General features: G+C 39.8%; 1 protein-coding gene across 3 annotated transcripts in view; it reads right to left on the reverse strand.

The window, feature by feature from the left end:
- Positions 1 to 15,243, reverse strand: part of LOC137891057 (F-actin-uncapping protein LRRC16A-like) — a 67,091-nt gene that overhangs the window by 51,379 nt on the left and 469 nt on the right. For all 3 annotated transcript variants that reach the window (XM_068735480.1, XM_068735479.1, XM_068735478.1), the window contains exon 2: positions 11,013 to 11,110. In XM_068735480.1, the coding sequence (XP_068591581.1) occupies positions 11,013 to 11,110 (98 nt within the window). The remainder of the gene's footprint in view (positions 1 to 11,012; positions 11,111 to 15,243) is intronic.

The following is a 15,243-nucleotide window of genomic DNA, read 5'->3' on the forward strand; positions in this document are numbered from 1 at the left end:
AGAGAAAGAGAGAAAGAGAGAGAGAGAAGAAGAAGAAAAAAGCAATGACTGAGACAAAGGAGCAGGGAGAGAGGAGGAGGGAGGGGGATTTCGTTCTGGGCTTGTGTTGGCATTACCCATGGCTTCCCTCTGGAGCGGGTAGATAACATCAGTCAGCACTAATAACGCACACACAAACACACTCAGTGCTGAACACTGATTTTAATGATAAAAACACAATTAGTGTGGTTTAGATCATGAACGATAATCCCCCCATGAGTGAGGCAAATATCCTCTCATGATTAGATTTATATAATCAAAGTAAAAATGACCAAAAGAAGACGTATTATGTAAAACTAACACTGTGTTTCCTGTCAGAACTCAAAAAGGACGCTATGCATTTTAGAGGAATCAGAAAACAGAAAACCTGAGAATGGGTAAAGTACCTGAAATTGAGTGGATCTTGCTTTAGTGGAAGCACTAAGTAGAATAATAACTTTAAAGGTTTTGAGGAAACAATTTGAAGAGGAAGGCACTGTTCCCCCCATTTCAGCAAAACAGTGTTGAGGAAATGTGTTATAATTCATGGCGTCAGGGTCATAAAACATCAATAGCCAGTTCAACATATTGCTGATCTGTCAAAATCCACACTCACAATGAGCACAAAGACCCAGAACACAATGAACAGGGAGGGCATATCCTTTACAATGTACTCTGTTGTATGGGATTTGAACCCACTATGCTATGATGACAAAAGTAATATAAAACAATCATATGAAATAAAACAAGAAAATTAAATAAAATAGAACAATGGAGGAGAAGGGTAGATGGTTAGCAGTTTGCAGAAGGCAATGATAAAAACAGTAAGGACGCCATAAAAACCAACCGTGCGGCAAAAAACATATTAGAGCGCAGGTTGAGAAGTCAGTGCAGTTCTGCTGAAAAATGTCTGCCACAGAGTCCTTGAAGGCAGAGACAAACTGTCCATTATCATACACATAACTCCACAATCCTCTGATCTGTAATGATCTGGTTTGAAACTCATGGTCTGAATAATCCTGAAGAGAGAAAACATGGGTTTAAAGTCTCATACAGGCGACCAAAATGACAAACAAGCTGCTTTGGAGGAGATTAATTATTCGTATTTGTTTATCACTCTGGCTTGAGTGTTTTGACAGAAAACATCACATTGATTAGGCCTGATTGTTCTTGTTGCTGTTTACTATGACATAGTGCACAAATGTCATTATCATCCAATCAATGCTGACTGTTGTCTGTGACCTACAAACCTCATTCAATTACATCCGACGAGAGCAGACTGACACTGTACCAACCAGGGCATTGCACTACAACACCAGCAGCAACTTTTCCCACAGTATGACCGAACGGTGCTCACCAGGGACAGGGACAGTCAGACCAGTTCAGCATGGTCACGTGTAGAAAACAAGTGCAGATTTAGAGCAAAGCTCAAACTAAGACATTCATTGTTGTCATCAAAATAACAGGAGGTCAAAAAGAGCTCCATGAAGTACCTTATTTTACACATATTGGAAGTCAGAACTATATTATAAAACCAAACCTATCAAGCCAACGACCTGAGGCAGGGTCAATTATATTGCTAAGACTGTCTGAGTGACAATGACCCTGACCTATGAGGTAATGAAGATGAATGACTGTGGGCGGTGCTTGCATGGAGCCAGGCTATGTGGCTGGTTAATGTCTCTCCAGGGAGGCTTTTGCAGGGCGTTGTGGACTGGAAACATGCTAAGCCTTGCTATAAAAAAAAAAATCCCCATTCAGCAGGGTGGAGAGCAATAGAACACAGAGTGAGACTGATAGATACTCAGCCTCTAAAATGTGACAGTGAGTGAGCAGACTATAGGACATAATGAGTATGATCAACCTTCTTATGAGAAGGGCCACACTGGGAGTGTTTTTTCTCTCACACACATTATTGACAAGAAGTTACATGATGCATACACACCGCTGTAAGCTGTGGTCATTTAAAGTAAATATACAACAGAGACCTTTCTTCAAAATATTGTCATTGAAATAGTTATTTTCACTGGGAAGGTTTGCATCTTCTGTGCTTAGTAGTGTTTAGTGTAAATTTAGTAAATGTATTGCTATTGATTTATTTATATAATATTAATTTCATGCATAAATCTAATTATAAGAGGTTTATTTGAGGCATGTGTGTGACTAGTCTTCCATGTAGCTAGTGGCGATGGAGTGCACTGTGGAGGCCATGTTGACGAATGTGGAGTTTTTTTATGCATGGCTGTGCATCGAGCTCTCTTTTCGTTCTTCACTTTCTCCAGGAAGGCAAAGAGAGCACTAATGAAAGAGAGACAGGGAGGTCATGCTGCTGCCATGTCTGCTGCTTTGCAATAAAGTGCTTAGTAGTGGTGTGCAATATGATGATATTAGATTGTGAATGATAATCTGCCTTTACAGAGATATCGTTAGCATCGTGCTACAATGCACATTCAGTTGCAGTTCTATGGCTTCAGTGTTTTAACTGCAAACAGTGGTGCAGCACCACTGCTAAATGAAATTCTCCCCAAAAGCAAAAAACTCACTATCTCTTAAGCAGCCATATGTCAGGGACACTCAAAGACATTTCCACCGTTTAGGCTCTCCACACACGGAGCGGAGGAGAGACAGGTGAGGTGAAGATAACGATGTCGGTAATGGTTACAAAAAGGCTCAATAGTGAACGACATGCCAACTTGCTGATGGAGTCAGTGTTGTTGTGTTTTTATCTGTGCTAGACCAGAGAATATATATGTAAAACAGATCAGTGATGCTCTTCAGCCCACCTTGTCCTCCGTGAAGTTTGCTGGAAGTGATGAGCGATCTATGTGGAGTGAGCTATGTTTAAAATTCTACATTGTTTGTCAGCAACCAATCATATGATAACTTAGGAGGCTTTGATTAATGTGGAATGCAGTTAACACACCAGTCATAATTTTGTTTGAAATAAAACTCTGTATTTTGGAAGAAAGAAATGACGGGAGTTGCAGGCGGACCGGCTTTAAAGCTGACGTATCATATAAATAAGTGCTGCGAATCTAATTTATACAGATATGAAGAGTGGTTCATGTAGATTTAAAAAAAAAATATATATATTTAAACAAACTTTAAACAAACTTTAAAGTGTTACATTTGAGAAAGGAATTTGGTGTGGTGTTTTGCTACCTTGTAGGGCTGTATTTTTTTTAAATTAGGAAATTAGAGTGGTTTTACTATTCAGAAACAAAACCATCAAACAAAAAAAGAATTGTAACATTTTTGTAATATCTCCCACTCCTAGCTGAAAGACAGTCCTGGGAACTGTGGTCCTTAACCGGCTCAATCTGCTAAGTCTGTCCCAAACATTTTCAGAAACCAAACCACTCAGAAGGAGGCTGGAAATAACTGTCTGAAAGCATGTTGTGGATGGTGCGCTAAGATTAGACTCCCCGACTAACCTAAACTAGCATCTGCATTCAACCTACTCTGACAGACAGCTCTAGTTGAACTGGTCACAGTATGACACAGCAAATGAGCCTCAAGTTGAGAGGAATCACTGTGAGGCGTTTTTTAGGATCTTCCTATTTGAATGCAATCACAAAACACATTGCTCCGTTTGATTAAAGAAGTGTACCTAATGAGACTGTTTCAGACTGAGGACACTAAATGTTTAAATATATATTTCTCAAACATCAACTGATTCCAGCTTCTGAAGATTTGTGGTTATTCTCTGTTTTCTATCATAACACCTTTTTGAATCATTAAGATGTTCAGATGTTCTCATGATATTCTCATCACTGCCACATGTATCCTTCTTTTGAGTATATTTTGTCTTCTGTTATTTAGTATACATAACATTATTGTGGAAACTTGAATTGTTACATTTATAAGTAAAAAAATCATGAATTCATTTTCTGTTTAAACTGAATCCTCTTCAACATTTTGAAGTAAAACATCCCATTAAAATTGCAATTGTAAATGTAATTGCCAGAGTCTAATCTGGTCCATTTAACAAAACACAAATCATCAAAGGCCGCACTATAGCGGGCTATACAGTCACCAAAGTACAGTATATACTGTACTCAGCAGGGAAATGGTGACCTGTTTGACACTTTCTTTCTGCCTGGTTAGCTCTGAATGCCCCCCAAAGTATGTTAATAGTCACCACAGCATACATATGGTCAGACACACAGAGAACCTTCAAGCAGAGTTAACTGTTTAATAGAAACAATGATTATGGGCCAAACAGCATTGTAACAGTTTGAACTCGGGCCGAACCTCGATTAAAGGACAAAGAAAAGTACTTTTGTGTCCTCTCAACCAAGCAGAAGTTTAAATGCACACTGTATATGTGGTTTTTGTCACTCTGCTCTAACCACAAATCCCAAAATACAAAAACCCAATGAATGACTTTGAGAAGCAAAAGAAAAGAGGAGGGAAATAAAGATTAACCATGAAGACACTTTAAAGGCACAGAAGAGAGAAAAGAAATGCTCTCCACAGAATTGTAAACTTTAGGGTGTTTAACCCTCCATTGAAGAGTGATGGACTCTCACAGCGTAGACAAACAACATACATGTTGCATGTTTAAAGATTTCATCTGTGACAGATCTAAATCACTGTTACAAAACACAATGCCAATTAGCAGTATATAAAAAACCTATTATATTCTAGATACACTCCTTTTTTATACAACATAGAGATTACAATATGTTCCACCATTAACCATCATATAAATACAAATACAAATATATCTCCCTCTTTAATAATTAGTTTCCAGGTCTTCACTTTTAGATCATCATTCTGTGATCAGAGGAGATTATATAGAGCGACCAACCAGCCACAGCTAACAATACTTAAAATGCAAAGTTGCAATAAAGTCACAGCTAAAACTTTTCTCTAAAGAAAGTAGTCACACTATATATAACTTCATCAGCCTACAGCAAAGACTGAATACCAAAGTTTGTTATCAAAGAGAATTTAAAATGTGGAGGATACTTGCTCTGCAGCCTTTAAGGAAGGGGTTTTAGCACCACAACAAAAGAAACCAGTGCAGGCTCCCATGAGAGGACATTACAGGTGATCATCAGGGAGTACAAAACTGGGTCACTGCCCCTAATGATAGACCTCGAGGTTAATGACAAGGAGAGAGGGACGGCAGGAAAGACGAGTTGGACGAGATGTTAGGCTTTGGTGGGTTCTCAGATGTAAGCTTGGCTCTTTAAACATTTTCCACCTTCGGAATACATTACAGCACATTTAGACAGTCTCAGACATAGTCGCGTTCTTAACATACGCACAATATTTGCAATGAAATACAATTATTATGGATCAATTGCTCTTGCTAACAGTGTGGTTCCCATGACTTTGTTAGACTTGAAAATGGTCAAACTTTCTGTTGGCCTTCTATTGAATTATCCTACAGCAGAGTCATGTAAGGAGAAGCAGCACGTTTGAGGAATCTAACAGGGAAAAATACAGAAGATCCGCTACAGTGTCAGCTTCTAAAAATGCATACTGCAAACTTTTATATATACAGTATACATGTATATACATACATTTATATATGTATATATACATATATATCTATATGTATATAGATATATATATACATATATATCTATATATATATATATATATATATATATATATATATATATATATATACTGTATATACATACATATATACGTGCTCCATATATATATATATAAGAGCTGTTGTGATGCACCACTTCTCTGGTTAGATAGCTACATCCTGTTTTTGTGTTAACAGGTCACTTAACAGGATTAGAACTGGGACCATGGTTTATCATGTTGTATCAGTGATACAAAAAAACAACAACCTAGAGCCCTAATTTTGTGTGACACAGGACGGTTGCACGACGAATTATTCTCTGCAGCGTAATGTAAAAATGAAGTACACTGTGATCTGAGGACATGTGTTTAGGCAGTGGGACCCATTCTGAAACAAAACATGTAATGCAGACATCCTGGATTCAGATATCGGCTCTACCCGCTCTTCATCGTAAAATAAAAATAAGATTAAAATCAGAGCTACTCCAGATCTAATTGTGATGAAGTGTGGCAGGTTTGTGCTGTGTTAGTGCCACTCCCACATACAAAGCAAACAATGAGATGCAATAAAGCAGTTAACTATTGGTGACAGTCTCTGGCTAGGACACACACACACACACACACACACACACACACACACACACACACACACACACACACACACACACACACTTTCCTTTATTCACACCAGGAGCTCAAGAGGAAGTTTTGACACCACACCAACCCTCCAGTTTTGTAGTTTTAAATGGGAGCCAGGGATCTGTGAATGAGTAACACTGCAACGTGAGTAATGGCAGGACAACCCAAAGCATTATGATCTCTAGGTCTGACCAAATGTTTGGAGTCAAGCTGTTCTCCTTTCATAATATATGTTTATACTGAATGATTTTATATAGCAACGCCATTAGCAATCCTATACCTCTGTATGAATGTTTAATTGTTTTGTGACACTACGTTGTCTTCAAATCTTTTAAATGACATGATTTTTGCTGAGTTGTCTCTATTTCTTCCAGCTTTACACTCTGTCACTGATGATTTCTGTCTGTCACACTGCAAGAGTTTTTCAGTACACAGCTTTATGATTCTGTCCGTTCCCCTTGCATCCCCTCTGCCCTTTACAGTACGTCTCATTGCCCATTTTCCTCTCCCTCCGTCTCCCATCCTCCCTCCTCTCCCCTCGCCTCGCCTCGCCTCTTCCCCGGGGTGTGTTTGATGGACTGATGTTATTATCTGTACCTCCTTCATCCCTCCGTCTTCAAAGGAGGGAGATGACTGTATCTATCAAGCTTTAGTGTGCTTAAGAGACGCCTCGGGCACTGTAGTGCTCCACTCCCAGTCTGAGCAAAGCTCCGCGGGAAAAGGGGGAGAGCCTTGTGTGTATTTGACAAATTGATAGAGAAAATAACCATATTCCTTCCTTCATTATGGGTGTATTGTATACTGTAAATAGATTCCCTGCATTGTCTCTCCCTACTGTATGTGGCTGCAGTAAGCTGACAAAGGACGTTCATTAAACGTCAACTAAAAACAACAAATCCAGAGTGTAAATCACAATGGCTACAATTTATGTATCAGGCAGCTAGATTTAAAATCTCTAACATGCATTACCATGGAGTTCAACACCATGTCAAAGTGGTATAAACAGACAACTCTGTTGTGTTAATACAGTAATATTGTCTGAGGTTAACAGATTAAATGTCACAACGATAGGTGTGTTCCACTCTCAGCCACAGGAAGCAGGCAGTAGAATTAGTCAATGCATTAGTCACACAGATTACGTGATTACTCTCCAATAGACAGCGGTGCTATCAGTATGATCCGTTCACTGACTATGGATTAAAAAAAACAGCCTTTGGCACATTTACATTAATGTTAATTAATGGGCACCGTCACTACTAAATAATCCAAAAAACAACTAAATACGTTTCTTGAGGTAGTGTTACTTAATTATTATGTCTCTGATTTTATTACATCTGTGATCACAGTAGAAAATAAACTTAAGCTTAAACTGAATGGGCTTGTGAGAGACAAGATTATACAGTTTTCACAGGCTGAGGAGTAGTAACCCATGTGATGGTCTTAAAAAACACCAAATTGTGCTGCATCATGCTCGTACACTTCTTATAAACACTTGAGATGGAGTTTCACTTTACAGATAACATTACAACATCTGATCCCAAATTAATCTGTAAATATATTGTTCTTTCATGATCATGTCTAACATTAGATACCATAACACTCACAGGCTAAAAGTCGATCACATGTTTGTTTTCACTCTGAGCCACTTCCCGTATAATTGGCCTCTCAAACTGTGTTTTTTCTGCAGACCAACAAACACTGGTTTGTTTGTTCAGTCCGGTCAAGCAGTGCGTTGATACAAACTCTCCGAGTCATTCTCATGCTCTGCGTCTGGATGAAATACCAGAACCACTCCACTGGAATTCCTCATTTCCCAGTACTGACTCCCACTTCTTTGCATTGTTTTGTGTGTTTGTGTGTGTGTGTGTGTGTGTGTGTGTGTGTGTGTGTGTGTGTGTGTGTGTGTGTGTGTGTGTGTGTGTGTGTGTGTGCCACTATAGCCTCTGTTTCCAACTCCCACATGATGACATTGTTGTCATAACCACGTCAAGAGAACTAGCCCCAAACCAAGCACTTGACTGAACTAGATTATAAAAGATATGCAGTTTTTTTTGTGTTGTCTCGTGTTAGCAGACGGCCAGAAACACATGCTGAATAGTAAAAAAAAAAACATTGTTTAACAAACAACCAAAAGAGGCATACATTCTTGCGCATTTCTTAAGCATTAGTATATGATCAAGAACACCACACATCAGTATGAGCAACTCTCAGAGTCCTTAAAGGGAAGCTTAACTTATTTGCATAACTGTGGTCGTTCTAGTGATGGGTATTGTACAAGGCATACATACTGACAAGTTGCCTAGAGGTACAGCCCTATGCAGTTTGCTATAATAGCTAATCCTGGGGCTATTTTCTGTTGACTTTAGATTAGATTTTGAAACAAGAGTTTGAAAAGATTTGTGTAAAATTCAAGTTTATTTAGAAAGCTTTAGGAGGCTCATGCTGCTTCCACTGATATACGTAGGTTGTTTTTCCGTGTTTCCCCGATGTCTTAAACAGAGGGGACATTAAGAATAAGTAATGAACAATAGTGGAATTTTGTGACAGTCCTATATACTAGTAATGTAAATTAAAACATGGTAAAGTTGATATTTCACAATGAAAAAATCCTCACACAGAGCTTTATATGAATCTCTCATATGATGGCTCCAGATTCCAGCATTAATAATGTGTCTCCAGTTAATGATTAGCTTACATGAACTGACAAATGCAATGTTCTTGCATAGGAACTCGCTCTCTCCTGCTGCTTCCCACCTCAGCGTGCTCCCATTGCATCTTGTACTCGCTCATTTAGCGAGTACAAGAGATGTGAATGTGAAGTTCATCATTTCTGTCTCTCACCTCTCTCTCTCTCTCTCTCTCTCTCTCTCTCTCTCTCTCTCTCTCTCTCTCTCTCTCTCTCTCTCTCTCTCTCTCTCTCTGCTAATGTCCCTTGATGACATATTTAATTGGCTGCAGTAACTACAAATGCCTGAATATTTAAGTTAAATATGTAAGTGTTATCAGGCCCAGGGGTCTGGCTGATAGTTTTGTTACTGTCGTATGGGATCAAATCCTAAAGCAGACAACCTGGTTGTGCAGGCCTCTCCACAGCGCTTTAAAAAGTTTCTCTTCAACCTGATTTCTTTGTCTTTTCCACACAGAGATGTATAATTGAAAGCTTCTCATTCCACTGAGAGTTAGCTAAAAGGCTCCTGCCATTTCCACCCAGAGCCGCCCACACATATTAAACGTTGTGCAGATTCATTCACAGCAAAGGAAAGCTTTCTGATTGAACCATCAAACTTTATGGACCCTGCTCGGATACTGATTTACTGAAGGAACTTTTCCGTCTGAACTGTCTTCCGCTTTTAATCCGCTTCAAGCCCAGAAAGAGACAATATGCATTTTTAATGATCTACTAGGTATTAATTATTTAGCATTCAGTGTATGAACTGCTCTGTAGTTAATGGCCTGAGCTGCTATTTTCACCTGGCCAATAGACACATGGTCCGGGCCAACATGGACACATAGTCAGAGGTGGGACTGGATGAATGAGATACCTCAGTATTGGGCCAATGTGTTTAACTTTAGCTGCTGCTTTTATTGTTTTAGCTTGACTTTTCATTCAGGAGAAAGAGAGACTTTAAGGGGAGGCGTGCAGGGAGAGGCTTCAGACAGATACAGTGTGAAGAAAAAGAGACAGTTCTGAAAAAGAACAGGAAGTTAGTTATTATAGTTTGGCCCACTGTTTAACACAATCAGCAGCAGCAGCGGTGGTGGCACACAGCTCAATACAGACGATTAAGGTACTTAAGGTACTCATAGCTCAGTCAATTTAAACACAATCATACTTTTAGATTCAGCTTGGCTTACACTTTCCAAGGATATCATTACCTCTGATGTCAGTTGTAAAAAAACAAAACATAATCCATAACAGAAAAAAACACACTTTATAACTCCAGAACTTGCCTGAGAAACACCACATTTTAAAGTTTTCTTGAGTATCAAACTAATCCAGTCACAGTCGTCTGCACACCAATGAGTACACTCCAAACAAGAACAGTTTGGTTATTGGGCACACTTTTACTGATGCTAATTTGCAACATGTAAAACAATATAGTGAAAAGAAATGTGTGGCTAAAGGTGTTGCCTAGTTTAACTTACTGAATCCATGAATCTTTTCCACATTTGAGTCTGATTTATCAAACTGCGATAGATCATTAGTTATTCAGATCTCGTGCAACACTTTCTTGTTCAATTTGCAAAGGACTCTTAAACTTTGGCACACATATAGCCCACAGAGAAAACCCCACAACCCAGATACTGGGAAGCATACTGGCAATCAGTTACAAACCCTTCTGTGTTGGAAGAAACCTCTCTGCATCTAATGACGCTGGTTCCACTTGAAGTGAATGTGACCAGCGGGCTTGAATGATATTACTGCTTTTGGCAAACTGTTTTGGGATTCTCCCATTACAACATTACTACGATGACCAGTCCTCAAACCAAACAAGACGTTCAGGGTGATGTCAGCATTGTTTCCCCACAATCTCTCCAACTTTGATAAGCAGGAGATTACCCCAAAATCAAAGTGAAACTGAACTAGAGAATAAGTGAGAATGCAGTGAAGTGATTAAGTAGTTGAGAAAAACGAATGTCTTTCAAGTGCTGAAGAGAGAGAGATGAAAATGGAGAGGTTGTGATGTTCCGAGATGAAATCTGTACATTGTAAGAGCAGAGATACGTTTGAGAAGAAGAAGACAGGCAAAGATTTAACTCCCCTTAATGAAGAAGTAGCTTGAAAGCAGAAGGAGTTGACTCACCAAGACTCTGTTCTCCGTCTTGTCTCCTTTGATCTCCAGTTTGACTCTCCTCCTCAGTGACAGCTTCACCTTCCTCCCCACTGCATCCCTCACACTCTCTACACAGAGAAAATGAGAGAGGAGATACAAATAAGGAGAGATTCAGTCTCGACACTTGGAAAGTTTTGCACTGATGTGCATTGAATCGGAAGAAGAGAATAGCTGCCAAGTGGTTAATCATCCATTGCAATCTCGTTACTTTGTAGGCTCTTTCCACAAAGTGTTAACACAGACCCAATCTGAATCATGAGCTCAAGTTGAGTCAGAATTTCAACATTTTGACCTCTACAGCAGAGCACAGATCAGTGTATTTCTGCCAGAGGGGATAATTCTCCATATCCACTGATTAGAAAAGTACATCCATGAAAAATGTATCAAGTCTAATTTTAAACACCACCAGAGGAATGATCTTTCTTCTAGTTTTCATTTAATTTGCGCATCATGAATCCCTCTTCTGAAGACTGATTTCTTTGTGTCAGATGTCATCACATCTATGTGAAACAGCCACCAGTAATTCTGACATCAAATACACACACATACAATCTAGTGAACTGAACAAACTGTGTGCATCTCCTCACATACATACTTATCTTTAATAATTATAATTACCATGCTATTATGATACTGAAAAAATGAGTAAGACGAACAGAAAATTAATGAAACAACAATTTTGATAATCACTTAATCACTCTGGACATTTATCAAGCAACAAGACTAATTGTGCAGTCAGACCGCATCGGCTTTGCATGTATCTTCAAATTGACCCGCCTTCTTCGATTTGATCAGGTTGAACAATGGTTTCAAAATATTAGGGCTCTACGATGTCCAGCAAGTTTGAGAGACAGGGTCTCTCATTCACGTAGTAGATTTATTTATTATCTCTGTTTATAGAATAGCACAGCAAAATAATACAAACATAACAAAATATGGCTGCAGCCACACTACAAGAAGTCAATTCCGCCTGGTGAAATCTGACAGCATTTTAAAGTCTCTGCAGACTGTGCTTTGAGCTAAATGCTAGCATGCTAACATGTTCAAAACAACAATGCTAACATGAAAAAAAGTGCAACTGAGGCTGATGTCATTAGTTTTGCAGGTATTTGGTAATAAACTTAGTAATTGGACCAAAATAATATTTGGACCATCTATGAACATCAATACCGACACACAGAGCAATATGCTGAGTGTGTGTTCTTCTGTTTGGTTTGCTTGTTCACACCCAGTGTAAGCCTCCACCGTCAGGGAACTGGTTTAGAGAGCAGATCTGGGTCACTCACCCACCACACAGCGGCTGATATAGTCTGTGCACACGTGTCTGAGACAGAGATGGGTTTTGTGTGTGTGTGTGTGTGTGTGTGTGTGTGTGTGTGTGTGTGTGTGTGTGTGTGTGTGTGTGTGTGTGTGTGTCTGTGTGTGTGTGTGTGTGTGTACATCTGTGCTGGCATGCATGCATCCTCTTTGCCTACAGGCTTCCACAAACCATCATCAGATCAAAGTGAAACTAATAATTAGGTTCATCTGCCAGCCTTTTCTAAATAAACTCTATGGAAAATGTGCACCATTTCCTACTGCAGCATTTCTGCAAAGCTAGACAGCCAGTATTCACAGAGATTCCTCTACACAAAATGAAATCTAGTATGTTTTAATGACACTGGGCAGTGTTCGGTCCCAGACAAACAAAGAAAAAAGAAAAGCCCCTGACAGACTCTCGTATATCATTTTGCTACTAATTCAATTTTTCTGCTCATTTATTAAAACTGTGACAGGAGTGGACGTTTTACTAGCCAGCTGCCCTGTGGTTCAAATGTGTCATTTAAGGCTTGTGCACTTGGTCACGCTCAAATGAATTTCAAGAGGGACTCGTGTGGAAGGTGGCGAAACGGGGGACCTATGGCCTCGTAAAAAGGGCTCCAACACAAGCCCATTAAGTCGGTCGCCCATTTATTGATCCTCGGACAATCCAGACCTGTGTGTTGATTGTGTCACAGATGAGATCTGTCGTTTATATCTTCCACTCCAGAGAGTGGCTCATGGCATACTTTGGAGGTGTTTACTGGAAGATCATAGAAACAACATGTAAAGCGTGAGTTGTTTTACGTAGACTTAAAGAGTCAAACTAACAAATAGAGGTGACAATCTATCAACATTTCTCTCTGTGTATGCAAAGAAACCTTCTCGGTTATTGCACCCAACGCCAGCTACTATCTGCTTGTTGTTTCGTTGTTCTGACCAACTTCAATGACGAGCACCGACGGGACCGCAGAGAGGAAGACCAAACTGTTCACTGCTTTCAGCTGAGCTTTGCTCTGCAACAAACAGAAACCAGTTTAGGAGCAGTAGCAAACGTATACAGAGCCTCAGGTGAAAGGCATGTAAGCATCCTTAGCATACCGAGAACTCTTCAGTGTTCAGACAGTCCAACACACTAGCTGCTCTGAGATAACAGCTTCAGCTGCCTGTTGAGCTCTGATGGGTAACACGAGTCATTTCTTTGCTTCATGTCACTTAAAAGAAAAAATATCTTATTTCATTCAAAAAATATGTTTGTGAGTCTGTTTCTCCTGCCATGAAGTGTTGGAGTGCATGTCAGTAAACATGCACTCCAACATGGCCCACAAACACCTCACTGCTCCGTGTTGGTTCTTTGAACTCAGTTTGTGGTGTCTCCATCTGCAGCATCATGCTGACATTCCTCGTACGTGCCGGATTCCAAGAGTGAAGTTGTATGACGCTGAATCACCAGCAAACAATGACTGGTTATATACTCCTCCAGTCAACACCCCATGGCAGTAGCATCATGACAAACCAAATTCCTGCCGTTAAGTGTGCCGCGTTGGGAAAAGGACAATTCTTTGAGAGAGGGGGTGAAGATAGAGAACCTGCTTAATTGATCTAGAGTATTTCAAGTTGATGAAAAGGTGCAGCCTTAAAAACATGTTGAGTCTTGGGTTTGAATATTTCCCTCATTGTAAAAATTGTGTAGCTTCAGAGAAGAGCTGGCACAAGCTGATGTAGAACATACAGCCTGTGATACCGTCAGACAGAGCTGACTTTAACAACCTCAAGGTTACTAAGGGGGAACTGAAGGTTTGAACTTGATGATTAACAGGTTAAGAGAATAGGAGACACTATGTTATGTACACTGGAACAGTGAAGGGTTGAATTCCCACATCCAGCTAAAAAAAGGAACACACTTTTGTCTTCTAGTGTCTGCGTCTTCTTATATTGCAAGAGCTCAAACAACAGGGCCGATAACACAGAAACAAATGTATGATAGTTGTGTGAGGATCCAGATGACAGAGTAGAATAATCGACTGTCTGGCTGAAACATTCTGTGAATGAACGCATGCCTGACCAACCGACTACATGACCAAGCATTTTCCTTTAAGCCTCATCTACATTCTGCGATTTTGCTTCACAAATAAATGCATGTGTGTGTGTGTGTGTGTGTGTGTGTGTGTGTGTGTGTGTGTGTGTGTGTGTGTGTGTGAGAGAGAGAGCTTGTGCTTGTTCAACATTGCACTGAGGTGTTAAAAACTGAGCTACTTTGCAAAAACAAAGAAAACTCAGAGCTTGAGCCAAACAGGCTGCAGGACTCTTAGGTACGTCCACACTCAGTACAAATAAAGCGAAAGAAACATGGCAGGCTTAAGCCAAGAGGACAGACCTCCAGGTTAGATATGTGAGAGCGGACCAAGGTTACTGTGGGATGAATTACCCTGCAAAGTTATGTGAGGTGACATCTAAACCATCTAGCTTTTCTTCCAAATATAGGCTGTAGTCCACCTTACATCAACAGTACAAGCGCCTTGATCAACAACAGCAGTGCTCTATGTATACACAGCTTCAAGCTTTACTGCAGCTGAAGCATTTACAGGCTAGGGTTGTTATGTTATGAACGGCCTGTTAATACTGTTGGTTCACCCTTTGGAAGTGCGTTTTAGTAATCCCACTATATATTTTGAAAAGAGATATACTAATTATCACAATAAATAATTTCACAATTAAACTGGGGGGGGGGGGGGGGGGGTGGATAGTATCAACACTGTGGGAGATAATAGCATTACTATTGTCTCTCAGCCACCATACGTATGGAAGACACTAAGTCACTAAGGAGCACATGCACACTGTGAGTCAGGGACATGATAGAGGCAGTATCAGTAATTGTTCAAGTCTGGACACATGGCTACAA

Source organism: Cebidichthys violaceus, unplaced genomic scaffold, assembly GCF_023349555.1.
Source record: "Cebidichthys violaceus isolate CVI_PGR_0920_01 unplaced genomic scaffold, fCebVio1.0.p SCAF_7, whole genome shotgun sequence".
NCBI classification, from domain to species: Eukaryota; Metazoa; Chordata; class Actinopteri; order Perciformes; family Stichaeidae; genus Cebidichthys; species Cebidichthys violaceus.